Raw genomic sequence first — 25,689 nt, 5'->3', positions numbered from 1 at the left:
AGTTACGGAGGAAGAGGGGGTCAAAAGAGCTTGTACCCAAGACCCCCCCCACCACAAACCCTGCTGAAATTAATCAGGTCGTGTTTCTCCTTTACTTGTTGCTTTATTAGAACCACGTAAGCCCTTGTTGTGACTGGGAAACCGAAGGAGGATGTTCTGTTATTCTCTCTCTTTCTGTCTTTTTTTTTCCAGAATCAGACTGACATCAGGGGTAGGCTGGGCCACTCCAAAAACAGGAGAGGAAAAAAAAAACCCAGAAATCTCCAACTCCCACACCCTCATCCCCCTCCTCCTCCTTTCTCTCCCTCCCTCCCACTCCCTCGTCTCCTCATCCTTTGTGAAAAACTCAAGGCACCAGTCGTCAGAGCTCAGTCTGTTGAAAGTGGCCATTTTTTTGAGCCATGCCCCTGACTCAGCCCAAACCCAGCTGAGCCCACTGAGAGGAGCACACCTTCAAGTCAGCGGGCCTCGTCAGCTGGCCACACGTTCTGGGACTGTAGGACACTGCAGACTGATCTGCTGCTCCTGGGACAGAGGGAGTCGGGTGGAACCGAGCATCCAAAAGGAAGGAGGCGGCAGTCTGAGAGACAGAGAGGAGATGATTCCTGAGTTCAGTGGCTCAGTGAAGACACAATTTAAGTCACCCATCAAACTGTAACTGCAGCAGACAAACTCATACCACAGATAGCAAAAAAAAAAAAAAAAAAAAAAGGTAAGCAGCTTTGCCCTGCACAGAAAGTTTCCTGTCTTTCCCGGAGTTTGTTCTTGGTGTGTGTGGGAGACGGTTTCTGAGGAGTGTGTTGAGTATGCAATTGTGCGCTTGAGCAGCTGTGAGAGCTCTGGCTGAGGGGTTGAAGAGGTTAGGTCGTTTCGTGACTGCAGGCTCCGGCTACAGACAGAAACGTTTAGCAACGCTTCTTTGGCTGTCCTGCGGAGACTGAGAGCTGGGATACGGAGTGTAGAGCATGCCGGCAGAGCTGTTAAATGTGTATACATTGGGAATGTGTGCATAATGCAAGTTGTGCAGGACCACGTGAGATGTACAAAATGACGTCTAAAGTATGGATAGACAACAGACGGGAATGACCGGACAGGGTAGCGTGTACATCAGTTTTGTGACAAGGAAACTTCTTCTTCCTCTTCTTCTTCTTTCGGGTTGTTCCCCGTTTCTCAGGGGTCGCCACAGTGGATTTTTGCTCTCCGTAGCTTTCTGTCTGACTTTTGTCATAAGAAAACACAAATTCAAAATGAACTTCAACAGAAATTCAGAGCTTAATATAAATGCTAAAACGAAAAAGATGCCTGTTTGTCTCTTACTGGTGTAGGACGTGTACTATTATTGTATGTCAATCTATCCTACGATAGCACTGAATATTTCGAAGAAAGACCTCCATGTACAGTGGTGTATACGTCTAGATGTCAGTGGGAACATTCCCAAAAGGTGCTCCAACTTTTTTTCCACATTAAGTCTTCATGTTGAACTCATGCTGAACTTGTGCCCTACCTGCAGGCTGTATTTATTATGCTTCTACTGTGCAAACAGAGTAAAAGATGTTTTCCCCTAACAAATCCAGCATGTCTCGACATTGCTGTTAATTCAGAAGAAAGGGGACGAACGAGAAAAAAAAAAGAGGGGGATGAAAAAATAAAGAGGAGGGGGAGAAAAATGGTGAGAAAGACAGAAAAGTAGGGCAAAATCAGAGCTGAGGAGAGAATTCCAGAGGAACATTTGAGGAAGACTGATCAGATCAGATGGGGAGATTTGGGACCTGGAGTCAGCCTTGTTTATTTTCCTTGGCTTTCCTAATACAACCTCCCAAGTCTGGCTGCTGCTATGGGAGTGGGGGGGGGGGGGGGGGCGGAGCCAAATTAACTTGGTCGAATCAGGGTTACATCAATAATATCGAACCTCATGAGGCGGTGACATGTCGCACAAGAAATAGAGCCGTTTTACACCCATATGTACTGGTTCATACATGTTCAACATGTATGCATGCGCGCGCGCGCACACACACACACACACACACACACACACACACACACACAGAGTACGTTGCATATTGGAGACTTATCACTTGTTAAATGAGCCCATCACTAGTTACTTGGCTGTTTTTTTTCCCCCTTTTTTCTCCCCAATTGTACTTGGCCAATCACCCCACTATTCCGAGCCATCCTGGTTGCTGCTCCAACCCCTCTGCCAATCCGGGGAGGGTTGCAAACTACCACATGCCTCCTCCGATACATGCGGAGTCGCCAGCTGCTTCTTTTCACCTGACAGTGAGGAGTTTCGCCAGGGGGATGTAATGCGTGGGAGGATCACGCTATTCCCCCCAGTTCCCCCCCCACCCCAAACAGGCGCCCCGACTGACCAGAGGAGGCAGCGACCAGGACACATACCCACATCTGGCTTCTGGCTTCCCACCCGCAGACATGGCCAATTGTGTCTGTAGGGACGCCCGACCAAGCCAGAGGTAACACGGGGATTCGAACCGGTGACCCCCCTGTTGGTAGGCAACGGCATAGACCGCTACGCCACCCAGACACCCCTACTTGGCTGTTTCTGATGAAAGAGAATTGTCATTCATGAAGTTCATTCAGAGCAAAGAGAAACCTGGTGATAATATAAAATTCTACTCTCGCCACTTCCTTCTAAGCCAATGCATCCCCCTACAGGCATCACGTGCTTTGCCCATCCAGTCACAACCTCGCTGCGATAGTGAACGCTTTGAACTATAATAATATCAGTGTGCCGGGCTTTCATATCACCACACAAAATTATGTTCGAGTGTTTTCACTTACTCTCTGGTCTGTCTGTGGGATCTGTGGAAAATGTTCCCGTTGTTATGGAGCTCACATCTGTGAACGCTGTAAGCAACCAGGGGAGAAAGGACACACACACACACACACACACACACACACACCTTCAAAACTGTCTGCATGAGATAGACGATAGAGTAGGTCAACAGTGAAGGGCCAAGAAAACAGTGTGTTTCACTGGCCAGTAAATCACAATTTTAATATGCCAATAAGTCATCCTGGAATATAAATAGAGTTAAAAGAGGGAAGCGAAGTAAGCTGGCGGTGTTTTCTTAATATTATCCGGAACATTTTGTTCTGGAGTGCTTGGCCCGTCAGATTCGTCTCAAGCTCGTATGTAGGGGGGGACAGGCCTGGGAGGATATTTCAAATGGGCCATTACTATCTAAAACAACATAAAACTAATCCCTCTCTTCACACACACATCAAAAAGCATAAATTGCAACCAAAAAATGTGCTCGCTTGCTCCGAAATTCCCCATTTGTCAAAAAAATGTTAATGTCTTTCCCTATAAAACGTTTTTTAATGCTCACTCAGCAAGTTAATAAATGGCCATGAGGTTGTATGAACTGGTGGCTGTCAGAAGCGTTTAAGTGCTGCCCCCCAGCAGCCATCCTGTCATAGGCGGTGCTGTAGCCCAGCAGGAGGCCGACAGCTGGCTTTGCCACCATCAGCCTGCGGTCCAGTGCAAATGGCACAGGGCCAATCATATCTCACTACATTGATCGGGGGGGGGGGGGGCCGTGTATCTCTCCCAAGTAAACACGGGGTCTCTGGGGACACCCCGCTTCTGATCTTATCGTTACCGCAGACCCCGGTGAAGAAAAAGACCCACACCGCAAACAGAAAAAGCAAACAAAAATAACAAACGGGTTTGTTGACCACATGTTGTTAAAGCAGACCACAGCCACACTAGGGAACCCAAGCACTCTCAGGCACGTTCTGTCTCTGTGAATTCAGCCTGCTAGTAAAGGACTGCCAACCTTCCTCTTATGCCGCTAAAGTGAGCATGGGACAAGAGGAAAAAGTCCAACTAAAATTACTTGAGGACGATGTAAAGGAGGAGAAGGGAGGGTGAGAGAGGACTGGAAGAAAAAGTACTGTTTATCCTCCGGGGGGGGGGGGTCTGGGTGGCGCAGCGGTCTATTCCATGGCCTACCAACACGGGGATTGCTGGTCTGAATCCACGTGTTACTGCCGGCTTGGTCGGGCGTCCCTACAGACACTATTGGCCGTGTCTGTGGGTGGGAGGCCACATGTGGGTATGTGTCCTGGTCACTGCACTAGCGCCTCCTCTGGTCGGTAGGGGCACCTGTTGGGGGTGAGGGGCGAACTGGCGGAAACAGCGTGACATCCCCCTGGTGAAACTCTTCACTGTCAGGTAAAAAGAAGCGGTTGGCGACTGCACATGTATCGGAGGAGGCATGTGGTAGTCTGCAGCCCTCCCCGGATCGGCAGAGGGGGTGGAGCAGCAACCGGGACGGCCCGGAAGAGTGGGGTAATTAGCCGGGGAACAACTGGGGAAAAAAAGGGGAAGGAAAAAAAAAAGAGTAGTGTTTATACATGTGCTGTGAGGCTCGTTTTGAGCTTTGCTCATGAGAGTTTGGACACAGCTGAATGGACGGGTCACCATAGGGAGAAACGGGTAAGGCAGAAGGGAGGAAGAGGTGGCGGGGACATGGTGAACTAGAGAGCTGACATAGCTTGTAAACACCCTGCGTGTGTGTACGTATGCAGCCGCGTATGCATGACACAAGTGTGCAAACACTCGGGTTTTTGTCTTCGTGCAACAGAAAGCACGTGCAATTAAAAGATCAAGTTGTGATGTGACGTCACGGAAAATAAAACATTAAAGCCTACGAACAAACAGCTGCGATCAAATGGGTCTGGTGTGTTCACATAAAACCACAAAATACGCTTTAGTTGAGCCCCATGAACACTACAGAAACACTTTTGGTTCTCCGCTCCTCCTGGCTCTCCTCCTTGGCCCGTCCCTCCTCAGGCTCTCTACTCATGTAATGACTAATGAATGTTAAGCAGCTGCAAGCGATCCATGTAACATTAAAAGCAGTGTAGTGACACTTGGGTTAACTCCAAGGGAGAAAATCCACCTGAGCGGGACCGATTTCAACAAATCTGCCAGACGGGCTGATTAATCACCAAGGCAGATATTGACTGAATATTATTTACTCACCATCGGCTTTTTTTTTTTTCTGGAAAAAAAACCCACACGCACATCCAAAATAATGCCAGAGCAGCTTTTTCTGACCCCCATTCAGCAGCAACATCAACTCACACAGACATGAATACAATTCGTTTTGGGGGGGGGGGGTGTCTGGGGAGCATGGCGGTCTATTCCATTGCCTACCAACACGGGGATCGACGGGTCGAATCCCCATGTTACCTCCAGCTTGGTCGGGCGTCCCTACAGACACAACTGGCCGTGTCTGCGGGTGGGAAGCCGGAGCACCTACTCTGATCGGTCGGAGCGCCCGTTCGGGGGGGGGCAGTGTGATCCTCCCACGCGTTACCTCCCCCTGGTGAAACTCCTCACTGTCAGGTGAAAAGAAGCGGCCGGCAACTCCACATGTACCAGAGGAGGCATGTGGTAGTCTGCAGCCCTCCCCGGATCGACAGAGGGGGTGGAGCAGCAACTGGGATAGCTCAATACTGTCTCTAGATGTGGAGCGAGTATACGCGTGTGCATGTGAGTGTGTTTGTGGATAGAGAGTTCAGGATGTGTTCAGGCTGAGTGGTGGGAATGATGGAAGAGGGTGTTGGAGATCTAAGACTCTTTATCTCGAGTATGTGTGAGGGGAAAAGGCCTTGTAGACTGTCTGTACCCTGAATGTCACATGCCACAACCGATTGTGGTTGTGGTTGTGTGTGTGTGTGTGTGTTTGCCCTGTAAAACTAGTTGCTCAATTTACTGGAAGGATTAAGTTTAATGCTGCATAAAGGTGCAATCACTTAAGCTAAATAACTAATAAATTGCCTCTTTCCATCAGTAGGATGCAGTTCTGTTGAGGAAATTCATCCGATTCATTTGTTGGCAGATTCTGAGATCAAGAAACCGTAGCTTTACAAAAATTACAAACATTTTGGCAAAGTCTGGCACCTTTTATTGCATTTTATAAGCTGTGGCAGTATTTGCTCACAAAAAAGTCACAGCACCAATTGAATTTTGTTATTATTATTTACAACTCAACTGTTCTTGGTACTGGAATACTTTGTTTTTTGTGTGTTAATGTGTGTATGCACGTGTCAGCAAAGAGGGAAGGGGAGGCGTTCAAGACCACAAAGGCCGATTGATTACGCTGTGTTTGTATGCACATGTGGGGGTGGGGTGGGGGTTAGAGGATAGGTGGGGCCACATTCTAATCCCACACACTCCTAGAGACCCCCACATGAAGACCTCTGACCTGAACATCAGCCCACATGTTTAGGGTTTCACTACAGAAGAAGCAAAACAGATGGGGGGGACCAGGGGGCCTCATGATTTGGGGACTCCCGTCCTAGTCTTATACATCCTGGAAAGTGGAGTCCTCAGTAGCTTAAGAAGGATGGGGCAGGAAGCTCTTCAGGGGTTTTAATTTGGGTTTGTTTTATTCTAACCACAGAGCCATGTCTTCCTAATTCAAACCGCTTACAAACAGTTTCCTTTCTCTCCGCTCCTCCTTCGTCCTTAAATCCTGATGGAAGGCTCTGAGCCCCGAGTTAAAGTTGACATGAGCTGGACCGTCTTTCTTCATAAATACATGTGAGGAATCTGCTTCACTGGGTTTTCCTCTTCTGTTGCCGTTTTGCCCTCTGCAACAGGAAAAAACTGAAGTTTTCCTGCATCAGAGCTCAAAGAGGAGGCAGATATCACATGCCACCACTACCTTCACGCTGCTAGGTTGTGTTTCTTTTCTTTCCCATTTTCTCTTGGTCCTCCTCCATTCGCCTGCTTAGCTTTCTAACTAACTGCTAACATAGTTCAGACAGTGCGTGTGAGAACGACTGAACGTGGGCGAGTATGGTCAGAATGTGTGAGCGGTCATGGAAGCCAGCTCCGCTGACAGAAAGGGTGGCTGCTGATGTCATCGGTACAAGAAAGGCCAAAGAAGGACGTGGTCTCAGGGTGTTTCCCAACAGCGGAGTTCGTGGACTTCCATGTTTTTCGTGTAAAGTAGCGCTGCTGTTTATTGCTGCAGGCTCCACTTCTCCTCTGCCGGTCCAAGCTCCCTGCTTTCCTTCTCTTCGTCCCTTCTCTCATCGCTTTCCCTCTTTCTCCTCTCCCCTCTTTTTCCTAACTGGTGATGAATGTGTTGTGTTTCCTGGCATTTTGGACTCGCTGTGGGAAAGTCTGAGGGCCAGATGGGAGGTTGGAAGCTAGGGGTTTTAGGACGCTGGGAAATACATTGGCTATGAAGATATAAATAAATTTCGGCCAATTTTTTTCTCCCCTGCTCGTACCACCGCCATCCATCAGGGTAGAGGCGGACACATCCGAACTGGTGAGGGGACATTGCTGGGGGCATGCTGTGATCAGGGCTCTGAAACCAACAGAAGTCCATCAAAAGACAGATACCAACGGGTTTATATATCACAAAGACTCCTGCGTTCTGAGTTCTGTGATGTTATTCCCCTTTAAAAAATACAGAGGAACCTAAAACTACGCCATCTGACATAAGGCTGTCCTTTTCTGGGAATAATCAACGTTCACTACATTGTTTAATGGCTCGGCCAATTTTCCCCCCATTTCTAGCAGTAACTGAGGCATCTCTGTTTGTTGTGGAAACGCTTTAACAAATTCTCTGGTCAATTCCTCATGCTACCGCTCATATTATCTCAGAGCCCATGGATACACACTGATGAATACTTTTTTTTTTCCTTTTTCTAACCCAATTGTATCCGGCCAATTACCCCAAGCTGTCCCGGTCACTGCTCCACCCCCTCTGCCGATCCGGGGAGGGCTGCAGACTACCACATGCCTCCTCCGATACATGTGGAGTCGTCAGCCGCTTCTTTTCACCGGACAGTGAGGAGTTTCCCCAGGGGGGCGTAGCGCGTGGGAGGATCACGCTATTCCCCCAAGTTCCCCCTCCCTCCCAAACAGGCCCCCCGACCGACCAGTGCAGTGACCAGAACACATACCCAGATCTGGCTTCCCACCCGCAGACACGGTCAATTGTGTCTGTAGGGATGCCTGACCAAGCCGGGGGTAACATGGGGATTCGAACCGGCAATCCCTGTGTTGGTAGGCAACGGAATAGACCGCCACACTACCCGGACACCCACACACAGATGAATACTACTGTTTTCTGCTAGTGTTTGATTGTACTGACCATTTGCATACAACGCCAGCCCCGGAGGGGCAAAAATACAACAGCAGCAAACAGAAGGGGATAAAAGCGAAACAGTCTTTCAGCCACACACACCTCTGGTGAGTCAGAGAGAGTAAATATGTGGTAAACTGATTTTGTCAAGGCAAGCCAGACCACATCTAAAATAGTTACTCAGCAGTGGGCTGTATGATGGCAACACACACACACACACACACACACACACACACACACACACACACACACACACACACACAAACACACACACACACACACACACCAACCAATTCACCCAGATGAGCTCATATTGACAGAGTGTGGAGCCAGGGGCAGAGGTGATACGTGACAGTACTCGGTGTTTGCGTGGGCATGTATAGCTCGGTGAGGTGGTCACTGGAGCAGCTCGGAGAGCTGTCAGCATGGCACCACGGCACTTCATTATACTCTAACAGAAATCGCCTGTAGCCTCAGAAATCTGGCAGTCGTACTGTGCAAGTCAAGGCTCTGGCACGGCCGCAGACCAACGTGCTGTCAGAAATGACAGAACAGCGCATCACAAAAAGGAGAGCCTTGTGCTCGGGTCTCACGGAGACAGGAGGCTCATCTGACAACTGATGCAAGCCACACAATATATGGCCAAGGCTGTACAAATGTAGGAACATGTGGTAAGTTTGAAAAAAAAACAAAACAAAACTCCTCAATTCATCTTAAGGGGATGACACTGGGGATAAAGGGGGCTACACAGTAAAATGATGTGACTCATTTACTAGTACATGATTCCATGTGGGATGAAAGACAGTGGCCCACTGTGCAATAAAAAAAAAGTCAAGGAAGTAGACCACATAAATAACAGTCTTTCCTTTAACGACTCCAATAAGAGCTGGTTAGCATGTAATTGAATCAGAGCATACTGTTGGGGAAGAGAGGGAAACAGAGAGAAAGAGAAAGTGATGAAAAAAGAGCAAATCAATGAAGAGTTGGAAGAGGGTTAAAAGGCCGAAGTTATATATTAATGACCCTTAGCAAGGTGAGCGGCCGGCAGTACTTAGGAAGACTTATGAAGTCAGTGCTGTTTCCATCATGTAATGCAGGCTGGGAGAAAAGAGGGACCCCACTGCCAGCTTTTTTTTAATTCCATACAATTCCTCTTCTTCTAGCTCCGCTCGGTAAACTTGCCACATCTGTTATGGTGCACACGAGCTGTTTGTCAGAGAGGCAGAGCCAGCGGTACATTTCTAATTTGAGTTGGGGGTGCATTTGGGGGAAAGGACACGTATTTTCTAACCGGCTGTGTTTGCCGTCCGTGGCTTTCATATCTCCTGGCTCTCTGCTGTCAAGGTGCATTAGCTGCTACCTGAAAGGACCCAGGGAGGACAGAAAAGACAGGGTAAGGGGGTAGGCAGCGGGGGAAAAGGTAAATGCACGAAAAAGGGACGGGGGAAAGAGAAATATACAGGATGTGAAAAGGATGAGAGGGCCGCATGTACCTAGACATGAAAACATGGTAAATTGGAGAAAGAGAAAAACGAGCGGCGAAGAGGGTTTGAACCTACACGGCTTTACAGAGGGAGGATGAATATTTCATCTTCAGGAGAGGCTCTTGTTCTCACAAGCTGTTTTAACGCACACGGGGTCGAGTCCGAGGAAGAATCGGCGCCATGACCCACTTTCTGCCACTTTTCATCTCTCCACCTGTCCATTTTTACCACCCTCAAATCTCTAGTGCTCATCTTTCAGCTGTGTGTATGTGTGAGTGTGAGTGAGTGAATGAGAGTGTGTGTGTGAGAGAGAGAGAGAGAGAGAGAGAGAGAGAGAGAGAGAGAGAGAGAGAGAGAGAGAGAGAGATATGTGGCCCTGGTACACAAGTCAGTGCTTCTGTGACTCTTGATTGATCTGGCAGATGCAAGGGTCTAAGGACAGAATGTTGTACTGCTGTAAAGTCCACTGGGGCAAATTTGTGATAATGGGCTGTACAAATGAAATTGATTTAACTTGGCGCTGTCTGATGTGTAACAGAAAAGGAGATTCCTTAGCAGCTCCGCAGAACACATCACCGGAAACACAATGCTCTCTCAGAATGCATGCACAGGGGTGCTCTCGCTCTCTCTCTCTCGCTCTCTCTCTCACACACACACACACACACACACACTCCCTGAGGTGAGCGGGTCATGTTTACCGCTCAACAGCACTCTCCCCATGTGGTTAGTTTGAGTTTACTGGGGTAAAAGGAGAGCCCCTCCGCTTGCTCCGCTGCTACAATGTAAGCCATTCTACTTCCACGACACACTCCTGACCTCCCCAAAAAACTGTGGAATGCCTTTCATCTGCCACAGTTTCGTGAAAAGACCTGGCCCCCTCGTACTTAGAACCCCCTCCCCAGCCCCTAAGAGGAAGTTAGATTCAGACATCACACCACAAGAGATGAGAGGCAGGACGGGAGGTGGGAGGGGGCTGGGGTGGGGTGGGGTGATTAGGAAGAACAGAGGAGAGATAATGAAGCAAAACATAAGAGAAGTGCGAGAAGCGAGAGTTAATAGATGAGCTGAGCTGCATTTTCGACTTTCCCATTCCCTTCGTTTGAGCTCTATTAGAACGGCTCTTGAAAGGCGGGTAATGGGTAATAGTAATGGGGAGTACAGGCCCGTCTGTGAAACTCAAATTAGAAAGACGTTCCTAGACCGAGGCGAGGAGGAACAGCAGTACTACTGCTGCTGCTAAAGTCATCAGCAGTTCTCACTGAGGTCAGCAAGGATACAGTACCTGGTTATACCGTCAGAGATGTCTGCTGTTAGAGAAAAAAAAAAAATAACACACACACACACACACACACACGTTGGTGATAGAAATGAATGACGTCTCTGGACATCGATGCACACAGCTATTCAATCACATGGATGGATCTCCACCAGACTGTTGGATATATTACAAAACGTGTGTGCATACATACACTCAATACACAAAATAGATAAGTAATACTACCTTTAAAAACTCTCCCCTTTCTGAAATGATCCAAGTGACAGTACTGCCAGCATTCTTAGGGAGCCACAACGGCGTCAAATGGGAGTCGGGGCCCAAGTTTTAGGGTGGAGGTAGAGCTTAACGATGTGGCAGTGACTAAAGATTCTGAGTCAGAGGAATGATGGATTGAATTAGGAAGGTCAGACATCGTCTTGGCCTCATGCTGGCCCAGCCCAGGAAGTTAGATGAAACCCGGTATACGTGTGTGTGTGTGCGTGTGTGCGTGTGTGTGCGTGCGTGCGTGCGTGTGCGTAAGCAAGCGAGAATGTGCATATGTTAATAAGAGACAGATTTGGTGTCACAAGGATCAGATAGAGGCTAGGGGGCACCAGAAGTCAACAACAGAATAGATAGGACTGGGGAGTCCGGGTAGTGTAGCGGTCTATTCCGTTGCCTACCGGGGATCGCTGGTTTGAATCCCCGTGTTACCACCAGCTTGGTCGGGCGTCCCTACAGACACAGTTGGCCGTTTCTGCGGGTGGGAAGCCGGATGTGGGTATGTGTCCCGGTCGCTGCACCAGCGCCTCCTCTGGTCGGTCGGGGCAACTGTTCGGAGGGGGGGGGGCTGGGGGGAATAGCGTGACTCTCCCACGCGCTACGTCCCCCTGGTGAAACTCCTCACTGTCAGGGGAAAAGAAGCGGCTGGCGACTCCACATGTATCGGAGGAGGCATGTGGTAGTCTGCAGCCCTCCCCGGCTCAGCAGAGGGGGTGGAGCAGTGACTGGGACGGCTCGGAAGAGTGGGTTAATTGACCAAGTACAATCAGGGAGAAAAGGGGGGGGGGGGAATCCAAAAAAGGACAAAAAAAACTGGAGCAAACACCCTATTTTCTGCTTCTTTAGCATCTTCGCAGTGTCCATGTATGTAGATGTTTGTCTTTGCACATAGTTCTCAAGTTTGTTCATTTGTACAGCCTTCAAAAGCGTAATAGATTTGGCATCGCTTCCTAAATATCACCGGTTATGTGGGTGTGCTGATGTTTGTGGTTAAGTGGGATACATGTCTACTAGGAGGCTGAGCAGGCAGTAGAGGGAGAAGATGAGAACAGTGCTGCTGGGTAACACTGAGTGTACAGCTTAGTGATGTCAGCTCTTGTGGGGGGGGGGGGGGTCTTTTATCAAACACCACTTTGCTTTAAGTGTGTACCGCATAACACAACGTGATGGGAGAATTTAAACACAAGGGGACAGAGAGGGATACTGTAAATCTAGGCATGGAGATAGGGAAGTTGGAGGAAAAGCCATTGCTGAGAATGAAGCGGTCATGTACATATCAGGCCTGCTGCAGAGGGTGGGGTGGTGGTGGCAGGGGCAGTACCTCGGAGCAGTGGGGTATGGGCTGAAAAATTAACTGCGACAGAAAGCAGACCCCATCCTGCTGTGGCTGGAATGAAATGTATTCTTTCACTCCACACATATATATACACACCAATGTGTGAAACTGTCAACCGACAGCTCTTCCACCACACACTGAGCGACTGCGGCTGTTATTCATTTGTGACAAATATTCTGAACAATTACTCACTGCCCGTGTGTATTTGAAAGGTGTCAGAAAAGTCATTACATCAAAATCATACAGTAGATTACATTAAACAAAACAACTGCCTTTGCTCTGGAATATGATAAGGTTAGCTCTTCTGGCACCCCTGCTGTTTACATAGTCTTTGTCCCCACTTGGAAGCAAACAAGGGGCTTCGTTCTGAATTTGAACTTCTTGTTTGCATGCAGGCAGACTTGGTGAAAACACCAGCAGCCATCCATCCAGCTAGCCAGGGCGCCAGCAGCAATGCAGGGGGTAATGTGGAGCTTGTGTGTCCTGCTGTGCCTCTGGGAGCACAGCTACTGCAGGAGCTCAAGAGAATCACGGAGGACCAAAGAGTTTCCTCTCCACCGGACCAAACGAGCTTCCCAGGATCCTGATGTCAAAAAGTGCTCCTACACATTTCTGGTGCCCGACGAGAAGATCACAGGTGATGAACAGACTTTGTATTGAAATGCTCCCATTGGTTCTGATGTTCACGTTTTCTGACTAAAGATGATTGCAGGGTGTCCAGGTAGCATAGCGGTCTATTCCGTTGCCTACCAACACGGGGATCCCGGTTCAAATCCCCATGTTACCTCCAGTTTGGTTGGGCATCCCTACAGACACAATTGGCCGTGTCTGCAGGTGGAAAGCCAGATGTGGGTATGTGTCCTGGTCGGTGCACTAGTGCCTCCTCTGGTCGGTCGGGGCGACGGTTCAGGGGGAGGGGGAACTCGGGGGGAATAACATGATCCTCCCACGCGCTACGTCCCCCTAGTTAAACTCCTCACTGTCAGTTGAAAAGAAGCGGCTGGCGACTCCCACATGTATCGGAGGAGACGAGGTAGTCTGCAGCCCTCCCCGGATCGGCAGAGGAGGTGGCGCAGTGACCAGGACAGCTCGGAAGAGTGGGGTATTTGGCCAAGTACAATTGGGAAGAAAAAGGGGGGAAATTCTAAAAAACAAACAAACAAACAAAAAAATCATGTGTAAATAACCCCTTTATTATTTTCAGGCCCTATCTGTGCCAGTACCACAGGCCCTGAGCCGGACAAGGACCGAGTGACTCGCATGGATATTGCAGATGTGCGGGAAGTGTTGAACAAGCAACGACGTGAGATTGAGACGTTACAGCTTGTGGTGGACGTGGATGGCAACATGGTGAATGAGATGAAGCTGCTGAGGAAGGAAAGCAGGAACATGAACTCCAGGGTGACCCAGCTCTACATGCAGCTGCTGCACGAAATTATTAGGAAGAGGGACAACTCTCTCGAGTTGGCCCAGTTGGAAAACCGTGTCCTCAATGTGACCTCCGAGATGCTCCGGCTTGCCTCCAGGTACAAGGAGCTGGAAGCTCGGTTTGCCACCATGGCTGGGGTGGTCAACAACCAGTCCATTCTCATCACCGCCTTAGAAGAGCAATGTTTGAGGACACTGGGACGCAGTGAGCTTCCAGTGGTGCCACCACTGGTACAGGTGGTACCAGAGAATATACCAGTTAACAACCGTTTTACGAATGAGATACAAAGACACCATAGTAACCGGGCTTTTCCACGTGGGTCTCGCATGGATTCCCCCACCCCAAGCCCATTTGGAATCAACCCGCCACCTCCACCGCAGGGAACCCTCACCTCAGATGGTATGTATTGATATCAGGGGAGTGGCAAAATAATAACAGGGCAAATATCGTTATGTAAATAATATAAAGGAGCAATTGTTAAAAGGTAAGGAGATGGAAGCAGGGCAGAAACTGGCCAACTGTGGCTCAGCCATTTGACGCGTAATCGTCCGTAAAATTCTCAAAAGGACAGCAATTGGAAATGTAATTTCGCATAACGCCCGGTAATGCTGCAGCCAAGTCGGCTCATCTTTGGCATGCCAGAGGAGTGGTGAAATCATACATTCCTGCGATTCCCTATTGGCCAGCCGAACTGGCTGCACTGCAGTGTGCATACGGACTGAGTCTGGCAAGCTATTACCTGGTCTGAGCTGATGGTGTATGCTCTGGTCTTCTATAAATATAGTTTAAGCATCATTAGGTACACAGATAGGCTCGCTTTAAAAAAGCCTTATGAGGATCTAAAGATATATGGCTGTGCTCATGTCAGGTTTATCTGCAGTCCATCACTGACACTGACCAGACACACTTACACACCTCACTAAAGATGGTTTAAGAATCCTTGGTGTATGCCAGTAAGTGAGTGTACACATGATGCATGGTTGCGCGCGCGCGCGTGCGTGCGCACACACACACACACACACACACACACACCTGTCAGAGCAAGCCTGTTTTGGATTACATCCAGAAAGAAACAATAGATCATTCATAAAAGCCTTTTAATTGGGTGCTCCTCTTGAGTCCCACTTACTGCCCTGATCAAGAATTGAGAAAACGTCCAAACCTGACACCTGAGTGAGACGATTTGTAAAATGAAATCAATTTGCAAGGTTATAATGCCACTTGGAAATAACACTTCTGAAAAATTGGGATGGACTGTGTTATATTATGACTGGCAATTAGACTGTGACAGGGAATGCTGATAGGGGTTATACAACCAGATGGCTGAGAGGATGAAATAATTCACAACATCCCTCAAGGAAAAGGGGAGGGGAAGAGGGCCTCTCTCACTACTAACTGGGTAGGGTCATTGTCAGTCAATTAGCAGGCCAATGGCGACATATGTCTCTGTTTCACTGTGTTGGTTGGGGCTTGTGGTAAAGTAATGGGTGGAGAACATTTTCATGGTATATCATTAAATCAGACACTGAAAACTCAGGTTAAGTTTACAATTTAAATTTTCTTCTTTTGCTATTAGCCATAATAGGGAACATTTGGCCTATAATAATAAAGTGGGAAGGGTCCTTCAGCACTTAACAAAAAGAAATGACAAAAGAGGGCACTAAAATAATCATTAATTTACTCTGTCTCAACCAATCATATTAAATCAATCAAAACTTTACTATACACGGGGTGTCCAGGTAGTGTAGCGGTCTATTCCGTTGCCTACCAATACGGGGATCGCAGGATCAAATCCCCGTGTTAACTCCAACTTGGTCTGGCATCCCTACAGACACAACTGGCCATGTGTGCGGGTGGAAAGCCAGATGTGGGTATGTGTCCTGGTCGCTGCACTAGTGCCTCCTTTTGTCGGTCGGGGCGCTTGTTCGGGGGGGAAGGGGAATTGGGGGGAATAGCGTGATCCTCCCATGCACTACGTCCCCCTGGCGAAACCCCCCACTGTCAGGTGAAAAGAAGCGGCTGGTGACTCCACATGTATTGGAGGAGGCATGTGGTAGTCTGCAGCCCTCCCCGGGTCGGCAGAGAGGGTGGAACAGTGACCGGGATGGCTCGGAAGAGTGGGGTGATTGGCCGGATGCAATTGGGGAGAAAAAGAGGGGGTAAAAAAGATTATTATACCCCATACGTACCATGCTGGTCGACATTGCCCAAGAATTGTGATTATTTTTGCTCTTACAAAATAAGAAATGGGAATAAGCCTTTGCAGTACTGTAACATTTATAGAATGCTGTGACAATAGTATTACAGCTCATAAAAAGCAACTTCATGTGAAGTGCAATGTGTTTAGCACACAATGTTTATCCCTCTATCAAGTCGAGAGGTAAGCTGGATGCTGACTTCTGGCCAGCCGGAGGACCGACCAGAGATGAGCCTGAACAAAACAGTTCTCCTTAGACCATGAAAACTGTAGCTCCTTCAGGCTACACAGCCCACTTCCTGCACTAATAATACCAGGGCTACTGCAAGCTCAAAAGGTTAAGAAGGGAAGGGGCCACAGTAAGAAAGCCACCATGGGAAAAAAACCTGAGGGTCTAGGCTAGATAGAAAATAAGAGGTGGAGGAGGAGCTGGGGGACATAAAAATGGTAAAAGTTCCACAATTATGCCAAGCCCGCACCAAAGGTTTTCAGCCAAGCTTTTTGAGTCCCCAACAAATTTTCAAGATTATATGGAAATCAAAAGGAAGTCTGCGTGGGGGCGTCTATTGTGGTCTATTCTACCAACATGGGGAATGCTGGTTCAAACCCTCGCATGACCTCCGGCTTGGTCTGGCATTCCTACAGACACAATTGGCCGTGTCTGCGGGTGGGAAGCCGGGTGTGGGTATGTGTTCTGGTCGCTGCACTATCGCCTCCTCTGGTCTGTCGGGCTGCCTGTTCAGGGGGGAGGGGGAACTGGGGGGAATAGCATGATCCTCCCATGCGCTACGCCCCCCTGGTGAAACTCCTCACTGTCAGGTGAAAAGAAGCAGCTGGCGACTCCACGTATTGGAGAAGACATGGAGTCGCCAGGCCTCCCCAGATCGGCAGAGGGGGTGGAGCAGTGACTGGGACGGCTTAGAGAGTGGGGTAATTGGCCAGGTACAATTGGGGAGAAAAAAGGGGGAAAAAAAGAAAATCTGTGCAGAACCATCACTATCAGTTATTTAATGTGAGGTAGAAAAGACACTTGTGAGCCAGTCTTAAACTATCCTTAAGTCTTTAGTCTTGGATCCTGCAGTGTGTGCTACGCAACAGTTGTGGACTACATAGAAATGACCCATCTTTCCACATGGGACGGCCAACAATCAATCCCATGTGTGATCCCCCTGTCACTCTTCCTTCCTAATCGTATAGTGTGTGCACAAGAAGGATGGGGGGAAAAAGTTAAATTTGTGACGCTCTCCATTGGTAGGATTTTGAAAATCCTTTGGTGTATGCTTGGCATTTCAGAGGACAAAACTGGATGAGTCTACTCTTGCATATTTCTGTAATAATTCTCTCACTTTGATGGGGCTGTGATTTCTGTCTCAAGTTGTGCACGACAACTCAAGACCTGCTGCAGTAGTTAAATTTAATAGTCCTAAGCCATACTATGGAGAAGATATTCAGCATCAAGATAACAAGACCTCAGTCTCCCTCACCTTTATCCTTCTTATCACTTTATTCCTGACCTCTTTGTGCCTGTCAATTCCTGGCACTGACATTACACTGTGACCAAACTCTAGACATCCAAATCATATACGAATGAAGGCTCCAGAGGTTTTTGGTCCATGGCCCAAACAAAGCTCCTAACACTCTAAACCTGGATACCACTGGTTCATCTAGAACCAAGAAAAATATAGACCTGAATCCATTTGGCTGTGTGAGCCAGAACAGAACGCAGCCAGGCAAAGCCTCTGCTTCTTCTTTCAATAAAACAAAGGTAATTTGCTAAGGTCATTCTGAGTTCTTAGTGATAGGGATGAATCCATCTCCTGTAAAACATCCATCATATTTACTTGGCTAATTCCCTTTCATATTTCATTTCAGCACAATTGATAAGTGAGCTGTCTTAACGGTGTGAGCTGCCTTCCTCTCACAAACTTCATCACACTCTATTTTCATTGGACACACTTTAGGAATCATCCATGGCAGAATGTTCTCCTTTTGCTCCACATGCACAGCATTAGCTAGCTAGTGTGGTGGAGCAAGTATAGGGTTAAGCAGCTTGCCCAGGGATACACTGTCCGGTATGCCCACACAAGAGTTAGAACCCAGGCTCCCTGGTTGAAGGACAAACTCACTAACCACTGAGCCATTCTGCCACCCCAACTACTGTCCTTGTCCAAAATAAAAATGAAAACCTAATTACATTCAAGACTCAGACGCAGTCCTCAAAGATGTGCCACTGACCACTAATAAGCTCTCCCCTGCGTAGGTTCACCTATTAAAAATATACACTTAGACCACAGTTTGGTCTAGCCAAGCCCTCGGTTTATTTTTAGCCTTGCTCTCTTGCTAAATTGTTCAAATACACTGACAGAGAGCGAGAGAGCAAAGAAGAAAAAGAGAAATCTCTCTCTAGAATAAAACACAAGTTTGATGAAGACATCATTACTATAAAGTTAAAGTTTGTGCTAAGTGGTTTTAAGTACTCATGTGAAGCAATACAGTGAGTCCCTCTGTGTGCCCAGACCCTACTGAGAAAACCATCTTCTCCAGGCCTGGAGGCCCTTTACACAATGCCTGTTTTCATACTGCTTCAATACACATCATTCACACAGGGGAGAAAGGGGGAAATATGCAGGTCTTAGGTCCAGCTGTTTCAGTGATGGGTACAGTTCTACCTCTGAGCTTTACGAACATACAAAATATAAAAGAATATACACCACATAGCAGGTATTTCAGTGTGTGTTAGTTTGTTGAATTTGTTGAATGTTGGACCAATGCTCATTCTGGCGGTAGCTAGAGAAAAAGATGTGTACGAAATTCTGGCCGCAGTATGCCTGGGAACATTCTTGCCATTCTGAGAATTTCCCCATCTAAGAGTCAAGGAAACTTTTCTTCACAAACCCCCCCCCCCTTCTTTTTTTTTTCCTCTGTTCACCATCTCAACCCCTAGGATTTTGATAATGACTTTACCATAAGCAGCAGAAGAGAAGGCATCTTGTTTAGTTCAAGATTATTTAAGTGGATGATAAGGTTCTTAGCGCAAACTTGCACCACATTCAAAATTCTTGCTAAACAGTATGTGATTTAGACAGTGGGTGCTTTTACCGAACTGCAATCACCATACGGATTCTGCAAACAGTTAAAAAAAAATTAAGTATCAACACAGGGATCGCCAGTTCGAACCCCGTGTTACCTCCGGCTTGGTCAGGCATTCCTACATACACAATTGGCCATGTCTGCTGGTGGGAAGTTGTATGTGGGTATGTGTCCTGGTCGCTACACTAGCGCCTCATCTGGTCAGTCGAGGCGCCTGTTCGGGGGGGGGGACTGGGGGGAATAGCGTGATCCTCCCATGCGCTACATCCCCCTGGCAAAACCCCTCGCTGTCAGGTGAAAAGAAGCGGCTGGCAACTCCACATGTATTGGAGGAGGCATGTGATTGTCTGCAGCCCTCCCCAGATCGGCAGAGGGGGTGGAACAGTGACCGGGACGGCTTGAAAGAGTGGGATAATTGGCCGGGTACGATTGGGGAGAAAAGGGCCAAAAAATATTTAAGAATGGGATAAATTTCTTCCAAAATACACAGTATACTAATAGTAAGTATACTAATTATACTAAATGTATGATAAGTACTGGGATAATTTTATTACATCTACGGGGACTTTAGTATCAAATTATGTTCTTGAAAATAGAAAAAAGGCATTGGTGAACTTCTAACGTCTAATGGGTGACGAATTAGCTAATAATTAACAAATGGCTTTTTACCACTAGGTATATTTAGATTTACATTTTAATGCCCAAAGGTATCAATATTACTTCATATTTCATCTGTGGTCAAAGAAATGAGGTGATAAAATGTTAAATTGAACTGAAATAATTATATGTAAAATACTTAAGGACATTAAGTATGTCATTGTAATATTATTGAGGTTTCAATGTACTGTAGACAGAAACTGTGATGATATTTTCCTCAGGGGTTCTTCAGTGATTCACACTCCTCCCACTTAGATGGGCAGATATTCAACATTTCAAAATAAATTCGATCACTACGAAAACCTTTTTTTTTTCTGCACCCCCCCCCCCCCTTACAACCACAGGTCCGTTCAAGGACTGCTACCAAGTGCGGCAAGCTGGCCACAGCACCAGTGGGATGTACCTTCTGAAGGCAGATGGCAGTGAGCGGCTGATCCAAGCCTGGTGTGAACATGGCCTGGACAATGGAGGGTGGACTGTATTGCAAAGGAGGAAAGATGGCTCCATTAATTTCTTCAGAAACTGGGAGAACTACAAGGTAAGGTCGGGCTACTTATGCATTTAAAATAGAGCACCAACATTTTAGCATACACTTCTACAGCAGAGTCTCAAATCGCAGCTTAGCAAATTTTCAAAAACGCAGTATGGGGCATCGGGGTCACGTAGCCGTCTATTCTGTTGCCTACCAACACGAGAATCGCTGATTCAAATCCCCATGTTACCTCCGGCTTGGTCGGATGTCCCTACAGACACAATTGGCCATGTCTGCGGGTGGGAAGTCAGATGTGGGTATGTGTCCCGGTCGCTGCACTAGCACCTCCTCTGGTCGGTCGGGGCGCCTGTTCGGGGGGGGGATAGTATGATCCTCCCACGCCCTACGTCTTCCTGGCAAAACTCCTCACTGTCAGGTGAAAAGAAGCAGCTGGCGACTCCACATGTATTGGAGGAGACATGTGGTAGTCTGCAGCCCTCCCCGGATCGGGGAGCAGTGACCAGGGCAGCTCGGAAGAGTGGGGTAATTGGCCGGATACAATTGGGGAGAAAAAGGGAGAGAAAAAAAAAACTACACACACAGTGCGAGAAAACATCATTGTCACCAACCCTCCAGTCCCAGCAACATTTTACCAGCTAAAACAACCTTATCACAACAAAGAAGCATAACTGCAGATCTTCCAATTTCCTCTTACATAGCTGACCCAGCATCAACCGGCTGCCTTGAGGTTGCTCACCAAGTAAATGCTCCATCACTGTGAAAAGCTTAGCTGCTTACCTCCTTGTATATCTGGAACTGCAGCCAGGGAAATAAATAAATACATGTACATACAATAAGAGACCCCCCCCCTCTTATATTGCATGCACTAAGAGACTTTGTTAGATGATGTGATCCACTAGCTAACAAAGTCAGCCAGGCTGGGACACAAGGGAGCACAGTAGTTTTTATAACAACACCCAGAATAAAGAGCGACACAGGTACAAAGCCTGACAAAGGAGTCTTTTCAATGTAAAAACAGCAGAGAGGAGTTGTTGCCTGCAAAATAAAATGGTGGTGAGAATACAACAAACAATTAAAACGTACCATAATTTTGTATACCGTGTTGCTCAGGGACAGAGTTAGAGTTTTGGACCTCTGTATTTGTTCCATTCCTTTCTTCCTCTACCACATCCCCATCACTACTCTTCCTGCCCCTCACCAATCAGGCTTGATAAGAAGCCAAGGAGCAGAACCTTTACACATTACCATCCCAATGGGTAAAGGATTCAATTCTGTTTTGTTTGATTGAGGGCACCAGGCTGGATTGGACTCATCAAGCTGCCAAGAAACCCTATTATCCTCACTCCGATTTGCCTTTGTTTGTGTCCTCCTGGGGTGACACGTTCCTTATGCCACAGAGGAAATCTCTATCCTTTCTTTTTTTTCCAGCTAGCTAACCTCACATTGTGGCCTAATCAAATGCAAAAATTGTAGTATATTCATCATGTTTATGTGCAGCAAATATATTTTGCCACACAAAGATGAATTTAGTCATTAATGTAAACCACACTTAAAAATAAATGACATATCTTGTCCCCATACAGAAAGGCTTTGGGAACATTGACAGCGAGCATTGGCTTGGCCTAGAAAACATCTATAACCTAGGGAAACAGGGTGACTACAAACTGATGGTGGAGCTGGAGGACTGGACAGGGAAGAAGGTATATGCTGAGTACAGCAGCTTCCACCTGGAGTCAGAGAGCGAGGGTTATCGCCTGAGGCTGGGCACCTACCAAGGCAATGCTGGGGACTCCCTCAGCAGCCACAATGGCAAACAGTTCACTACCCTGGATCGGGACAAGGATGCCTTCTCAGGTAAGCAAAAATACTAGGCACAACTGCTGGTGTCTTAAATTACCATCCAAAGTCCCAAGTTAAGATTCTGGTTTGGACTTTGAAGATAGAGAACAGAACATGAGCCAGAAGTTAATCATTTTACTGATCTCACTGATCTTTTTACTTGGATCTCCTGGTTCTTTTCTGCTTTAGGCAACTGTGCCCACTTTCACAAAGGTGGCTGGTGGTACAACACCTGCGGCCAAACCAACCTGAATGGGGTGTGGTACAGTGGTGGGGTCTACCGCAGCAAATTCCAGGACGGAATCTTCTGGGCAGAGTATGGCGGAGGCTTCTACTCACTCAAATCCGTCCAAATGATGATTCGACCGATCGACTGAGTTCTAGGACTGTGGCTCCACATGAAGAGACTTTTGACCTTTTCCCATCTCGTTTGTCCAGCCTAATCACTGCCTACCTATAAATTCATAATGTAATGGCAGGACCAAAGTATCTTGCCATTCTTTACCAGTGCTTTGTGAGATGGGGAGGACAAGGGACAGAATGTGCTGTAACTCCATGGCCAGACAACAATGACTCCAGCATGTGGTGCAGTTGTCAGCACTAACGTTGACTGAAGTGCTGCGATCAAAAAGGACCCCCCCCCCCCCATTACCAACCTTCACCCATAACTGTCCTCCACCTTTCAGGCTGGGCAGTAATAACTCATCTAGCTCTCTGGGATCATACAGTGTTATTCTCGAGGGTCCTTTTCTACCCACCATTATTGAAACTCAATATTTAATAAAGGGAAATGGTCATTTGCTAAGGACATGATTTCTATTTTCTTCTGAGCAGCTAATGGAGGCGACTCATTGTAAATGGTGATGCCCAGACCAGTTGTTATTGGATGTACTGGATGTTTTATCTTACTTGCATCAAACATGATAGAATCTCAATCTGTGTCTTGCCAGTTAGAACAACCTGACAGTCAAAAGGATAAAAAGACAGGCCTTGCTACGCTTGCTGTCTTGTACTGTAAAACTACTTTGGGTTTTGAGCTTGTGATATGGGGGTTCCCACAACCTTCGAGGGGAAGAAACTAGTGCAACCATGTGCTTGTCCAACGTGGGTATGGCTGAGCTGGCTTAGGTATGTAAATATCTTACGCTTTATTTGTAAGAGTTAATTTAAGAGGTGTGATTCTACTCAGGCCAAATATTTCCCCTTTTTGTTTCCTTACCATCCCACCCCTCTGTTATTTATCAATGTATTTATATTGAGTATAGTCACGGCCATGTTTTACTTAGCCCTGTTATGAGTTTTTTTGTTCTTTAAATCCTATTAACAGATACAATTATATGCACAGCCACAAAAATGCACACAAACACACACAGTCTCTCTCTCTCTCACACGCGCACACAAAAACAATCAAAAATGTGGACGCATGTCTGATTGACAGGAGGTTGAAGTACCTGAGACATGCATTGCCATACAGTTTCCTTTGAAACCCCAATTAAACCCTTTTCTAAATACCAAGTCTCGGCCTCTCATTAAGCTTCAAATTTTAACTCTAATTCAACACTTCCAAATGAAAATATCCCAAATGAGGTATTCAATATTTGAAAAATATAATATCTGGGGGTGTCCGGGTAGTGTGGCAGTCTATTCCATTGCCTACCAACAGCTTGGTCGGACGTCCCTACAGACACAACTGGCCGTGTCTGCAGGTGGGAAGCCTGATGTGGGTATGTGTCCTGGTTGCTGCACTAGCGCCTCCTCTGGTCGGTCGGGGGGCCTGTTCGGGGGGGGGGGCGTGATCCTCCCACACACTACGTCCCCCTGGCGAAAGTCCTCACTGTCAGGTGAAAAGAAGCAGCCGGCGACTCCACATGTATCAGAGGAGGCATGTGGTAGTCTGCAGCCCTCCCCGGATCGGCAGAGGGGGTGGAGCAGCGACAGGGACGGCTCAAAGGAGTGGGGTAATTGGTCGGATACAATTGGGGAGAAAGGGGGGGGGGGTAAATAAATAAATAAAATGAATGTGAAAGATTTTGAGATGAAACTCTTCAACTACTCATGTGAAAACTGAACACAGTACATTCACCCCAAAAGAAGATTTACGAGGTATACCAGCAGGATTTAACATCAGCCTTCTGATTAAAGTGCAACGCAAGCTGTAAAAGGGATGGGGAGATGCTGAGGGAGCGGGACAATTTATAGTTGCTCCTCTAGCGGATGACGGGATGACACAGGTTTACTGCTGTGTGAGCTGGAGGACTAATGAAGCCTCTCTGGACTGCCAAGACACTCTGACAATAGAAATGTGTGGCCCGATAAAGACAGCTGCAGTCACAACGGAGGAGTGTTATATAAAAACACATTTCTGTTGTTCTGGAAAGAAGAAAGGCAAAGGCAGAGAACGGTATGAGAAAAAAATAAAGGATAAAAAGAGAAACGTGGACGCAGGCTGGAATATATCGATGCAGGGATAAGAAAAGGCAACAGGGAGGACATTAAATGACAATACAGTCAGAGAATGGATACATAAAATTGGTGAGCCAGAGAAAAAGACAAGGATGAAAAGGAAGAGGGGGGAGGAGGAAGAAGAGAAAGCATTCTTTCCACATAAAATTCAAGAGCTTTTCTTTTCCTAAAATATATGTCCTGAAATTATGGTTCCCGTCTGACCCTTTTCCTCTGAGGAGCTGTAAGTCAGAGCACAGAGGAGTCTGAAGCAAAACACAGACGGGAGGATGAGCTAATATACAAGCATTAGTCTACACATGTAGGTATGCATACACACATGCACACACAGAAAACATAGGACATGAGCCAACCAAACTGGCAGCTAGTCTCAAGGTCAGTACAGTGCAGTACAGTGCAGTACAGTATATATCAATGCAGCCAGAGAGGCTCCAGCCAGGCCAGTCTTTATGCTGCTCTATTGGCTCCTGACACACAGGCCTGTAGGTCATGGAAACCAGCGGGGAAATTAAAACCCTCGAAAAATAGAAAGCGTCACTTGGCTGGCTTCTCTCATCTGACACTTTGCCCCCAGTGCTTTCCATTACACTGGTTCCTCCATACTGTTGCTCGCACACCACAGCTATACCAACAAAAGCAACACGTCGGGGCAAATGAGAACGAGCGGCTTGGGGCATGTCTCTGGCCCCAGCTTTTTTTTTTTTTCCTCCTCCATAGACCTAGCAACCAAAAAACTATCATGGACTCTGCAGTGAGTATGGTAAAATTACTTCTAGAATATTGGAAGTACTGAGCTTTTACGGAGTTGACTGGTTAGCGTAGTCGCCCATGATGCGGGCAACCCAGGTTCGCATCCCGGCTGCGGCGGTTCCCGGCGGCCCCCCGAATTCGCTACATTGGTATCAGAAGTACCAGCTCCCGATGACCGTGAGGTGAGGGAGCACGTACTCCGTGTCTGCGTGGGTTCCCTCCGGGTGCTCCGGTTTCCTCCCACAGTCCAAAGACATGTAGGTCAGGTGAATAGGC

The 25,689-nt window shown here is 47.3% G+C and overlaps 2 protein-coding genes across 2 annotated transcripts in view; one reads left to right on the top strand and one right to left on the bottom strand.

Moving 5' to 3' along the window:
- ralgps2 (Ral GEF with PH domain and SH3 binding motif 2) overlaps positions 1–25,689 on the bottom strand; it is an 87,410-nt gene that overhangs the window by 22,787 nt on the left and 38,934 nt on the right. The gene's annotated exons all lie outside the window — the stretch shown is intronic.
- On the top strand, positions 353–23,813 carry angptl1a (angiopoietin-like 1a). The gene is made up of 6 exons (XM_056275641.1): positions 353–712; positions 12,891–13,132; positions 13,700–14,323; positions 20,213–20,406; positions 21,945–22,215; positions 22,390–23,813. The coding sequence occupies exons 2-6, from the start codon at positions 12,949–12,951 to the stop codon at positions 22,575–22,577; spliced, it is 1,461 nt and encodes a 486-aa protein (XP_056131616.1). The 5' UTR covers positions 353–712; positions 12,891–12,948; the 3' UTR covers positions 22,578–23,813.

This window comes from Lampris incognitus, chromosome 3 (assembly GCF_029633865.1).
Source record: "Lampris incognitus isolate fLamInc1 chromosome 3, fLamInc1.hap2, whole genome shotgun sequence".
Taxonomy (NCBI): Eukaryota; Metazoa; Chordata; class Actinopteri; order Lampriformes; family Lampridae; genus Lampris; species Lampris incognitus.
The sequence above is the reverse complement of the archived record's forward strand: the minus strand, read 5'-3'. Positions and strand labels throughout refer to the sequence as shown.